The following is a 2,975-nucleotide window of genomic DNA, read 5'->3' as shown; positions in this document are numbered from 1 at the left end:
TACAGTAAGAAATGCTTATGCATCTAACTACCTCCTTAAAAATAAAAAATAAACAAAACCCAAAACCCAACTTAATCTCCCAAGCAGGAGATTAAGTGTTTTTAGACTTGTTCCTCACTTAAATTTTACAATCTCACTGCTGGCAGCAACTACTAAAACATACTGGTTTACAACAGAGGTTGTACGTCATCATAAATTTTGCTCTTCGATGTGGACAGAGTGAGTTTACTTTGTATGTTTTGTATGTACTCACATTCAGGGAACTGTAGTTTTCAAGCTTAGTCAGCTTCTTTGAAAAACATTTTCAATTAAACTAATGAAATATCATGGAAAAAACCTGAAAACTCTTTAGTCCAACCAAATACGGACACAGTTTGCACAGACACTGAAAAAAATGTGTACCTACTAATATTTTCCTTCATTCCAAATATCTAATAAATAAACAATGAAGTGGGTGACTGGAAACACTTATTAGGCTTGAATTGATGTCAATTATTAGTTTTTACTTTGATTCTGTCTATCATTTAAAAAGCAGGACTACAGCTCATTGAAATGTGAGAATTTTATTGATGCAGTGCTTTATTTATGCATTTTTCTAAGTTATAGGAACATCAGGCCCCAGTTTTCAAAAGCTTGCCTTCAATTTTAAATTGAGTTTTGAAGTAAAAAGATCAGATTTAATTTGCAGTGAACAAACACACCAAACAAAATTATCTTGCTAGCACATGCATTACAATGAAAATACAAATGCAAAAAACCAATGTACTTTTTCATTTTCTTAAATAGGAACAGAAAAGAAAGTAATTACCATAATACTTAAATTTGGACAGAAAGATTTTTAATCATAGTTAAGAAATAAAGCTAGTAACTTTAAAATGTAGCAAGAAACAACACTTTGCGAATACTTACCATACTTCTCCTGATGTAGTCTATAGCTTTTTTCATATCCATGCCTGACCAGTTATCAAGCATGTAGCAGATGCAGGAAGCACAGTACACAAACCTCATATCATTCTCGCTTCCTTCCAGCACTGCACAGAAACTGAAAGAAACATTTCTGTCATTATACACTGTATAGCCTGTTATATCAGAAAACATGAAAAGCAGTTCAAGGAATTGCGTAATTTTTCCTTTAAAAATTAGTTACTTCTGTTTACCGTATTCCCGAAAATATAACCCAAAGCTATGCTACATTTTCTTTTTAGAAGACGTGATTCTAACTAAGCCAAGCAAAATTAATAGCACTATTAACATTTAGGGGCTTGGGTGACTTTACTTCCAGCAATGTAATGACACTGGTCTTTATTTATTCAAAGACGTTAATGCTTACAGTCTTTCACCTATCACAGTATATACTTACGATGAGTTACCATTTTAACATTTACTGTTTTGGGCAGAATTCTTTGAGCTCCTAGAAAACTTAAGAGCTCAAAAGAGTTTCTTTCCTAACTGCAACTTCAGGATCAGTTTGCCATGTATGTATAAATGTTATTACTACCATTTCTAATACAAATGGTAAAAATTACCTTCAATCCAGTTTTTGATTTCTTATTGCAATGATCTTTCCAAACTCTTTTGTACATTTTAAAGTTTTTGTATCTGGGTTATCTAGGTACAATCCTGTGCTCTCTTGAGACCCTTAAAATGAAGACAGATGCTGTGATTTGGATGCTTGTATCAGAAACAGTGTGGTCAGCAGCACTAGGGAAGTGATCGTTCCCCTGTACTCAGCACTGGTGAGGCTGCACCTCCAATATTGTGTCAATTTTGGGCCCCTCACTACAAGAAAGACATTGAGGTGTTGGAGCATGTTCAAAGAAGGGCAACAAAGCTGGCGAGGGGTCTAGAGCACAAGTCTTATCAGGAGTGGCTGAGGGAGCTGGGGTTATTTAGTCTGGAGAAGAGGCCGAGGGGAGACATGATTGCTTGCTACAACTACCAGAGAGGAGGTTGCAGCAACTCTGGTGCCAGTCTCTTCTACCAAGTAACAAGCGATAGGACAAGAGGAAATCTCCTCGTGTCAGAGGAGGTTTACATTGGATATAAGGAAAAAATTCTTCACCAAAATGGTTGTCAAGCATTGGAACAGGCTGCCCAGGGAAGTGGTTGAGTCATCATCCCTGAAGGTATTTAAGACATGTACATGTGGCACTTAGGGACATGGTTTAGTGGTGGACTTGGCAGTGTTACGTTAAGGCTGGACTCAATGATCTTAAAGGTTCTCCCCAACCCAAATGATTCCATGATAGACAGAGATGGGTAATAATTTTAATTACCTGTGACAATACCTAAGCCTTTAACTGTTTGTTCTATGATTTGCCACCTGACAAGCCTCCATTTGGTTCAAAGATCTAGTTAGTATATTTTGATGACTTAATCATTTGCAAGCAGCCAGCAGAACAGAGCATTTTGATGAGTCCTCCTGGCAAACCTCTTCTAAAAAAAAAAAAGGAAAAAAAAAAAGGGCGGGGGGGTGTGGAGGGAAACGTACTTCTGACATTAATGACAGTCTTTTAAGCAAGACTATCACCACTATGACACTCCCTCTTTGACCCTGCAATTCAAGTATGTAGCCCATTATCTTCTTGCATAGAAAAGTCTCTAACTTACTGGGAGATACTTTCATCTCTCCTAACCCCAATGGTGCCAGGCCCTGCTCTCTGCAGCTCAGACAGGGATGAACTCCATTGCTCTCTGGATATGGCACAGGACATTCTGGGAAACCAGGACGCTTCTTAATATGTGCCAGTACTGTGGTTTACAATCTCACTCCATCCTCAGGTGACAATTGCACTGCATGTTATCCAGATACTTCAAATCACATTCAGCTAAGGTAAGGCAGAAATTAAAATACACACACTTACTCATAATGTAAAAAGAGACAATGTAATTTCAAATTTTTTTTCTTAAAGTTTTTGTTTCTCCACACCTTTCTTTCATTAACTAAGACTAGCATACTTGTACTAGGATAACAC

The 2,975-nt window shown here is 37.1% G+C and overlaps 1 protein-coding gene across 1 annotated transcript in view; it reads right to left on the bottom strand.

Annotated features, from left to right (window-relative positions):
• Positions 1-909: 909 nt before the first annotated feature.
• Positions 910-2,975, bottom strand: part of LOC104165964 (geranylgeranyl transferase type-1 subunit beta-like) — a gene marked incomplete at its 3' end in the record, with an annotated part of 20,731 nt that continues 18,665 nt past the window's right edge. Inside the window, exon 5 of the mRNA XM_009705747.1 lies at positions 910-1,042. Within this exon, the coding sequence (XP_009704049.1) occupies positions 910-1,042 (133 nt within the window). The remainder of the gene's footprint in view (positions 1,043-2,975) is intronic.

Source organism: Cariama cristata, unplaced genomic scaffold (assembly GCF_000690535.1).
Source record: "Cariama cristata isolate BGI_N322 unplaced genomic scaffold, ASM69053v1 scaffold20088, whole genome shotgun sequence".
In the NCBI taxonomy this organism is placed as follows: domain Eukaryota; kingdom Metazoa; phylum Chordata; class Aves; order Cariamiformes; family Cariamidae; genus Cariama; species Cariama cristata.
The sequence above is the reverse complement of the archived record's forward strand: the minus strand, read 5'-3'. Positions and strand labels throughout refer to the sequence as shown.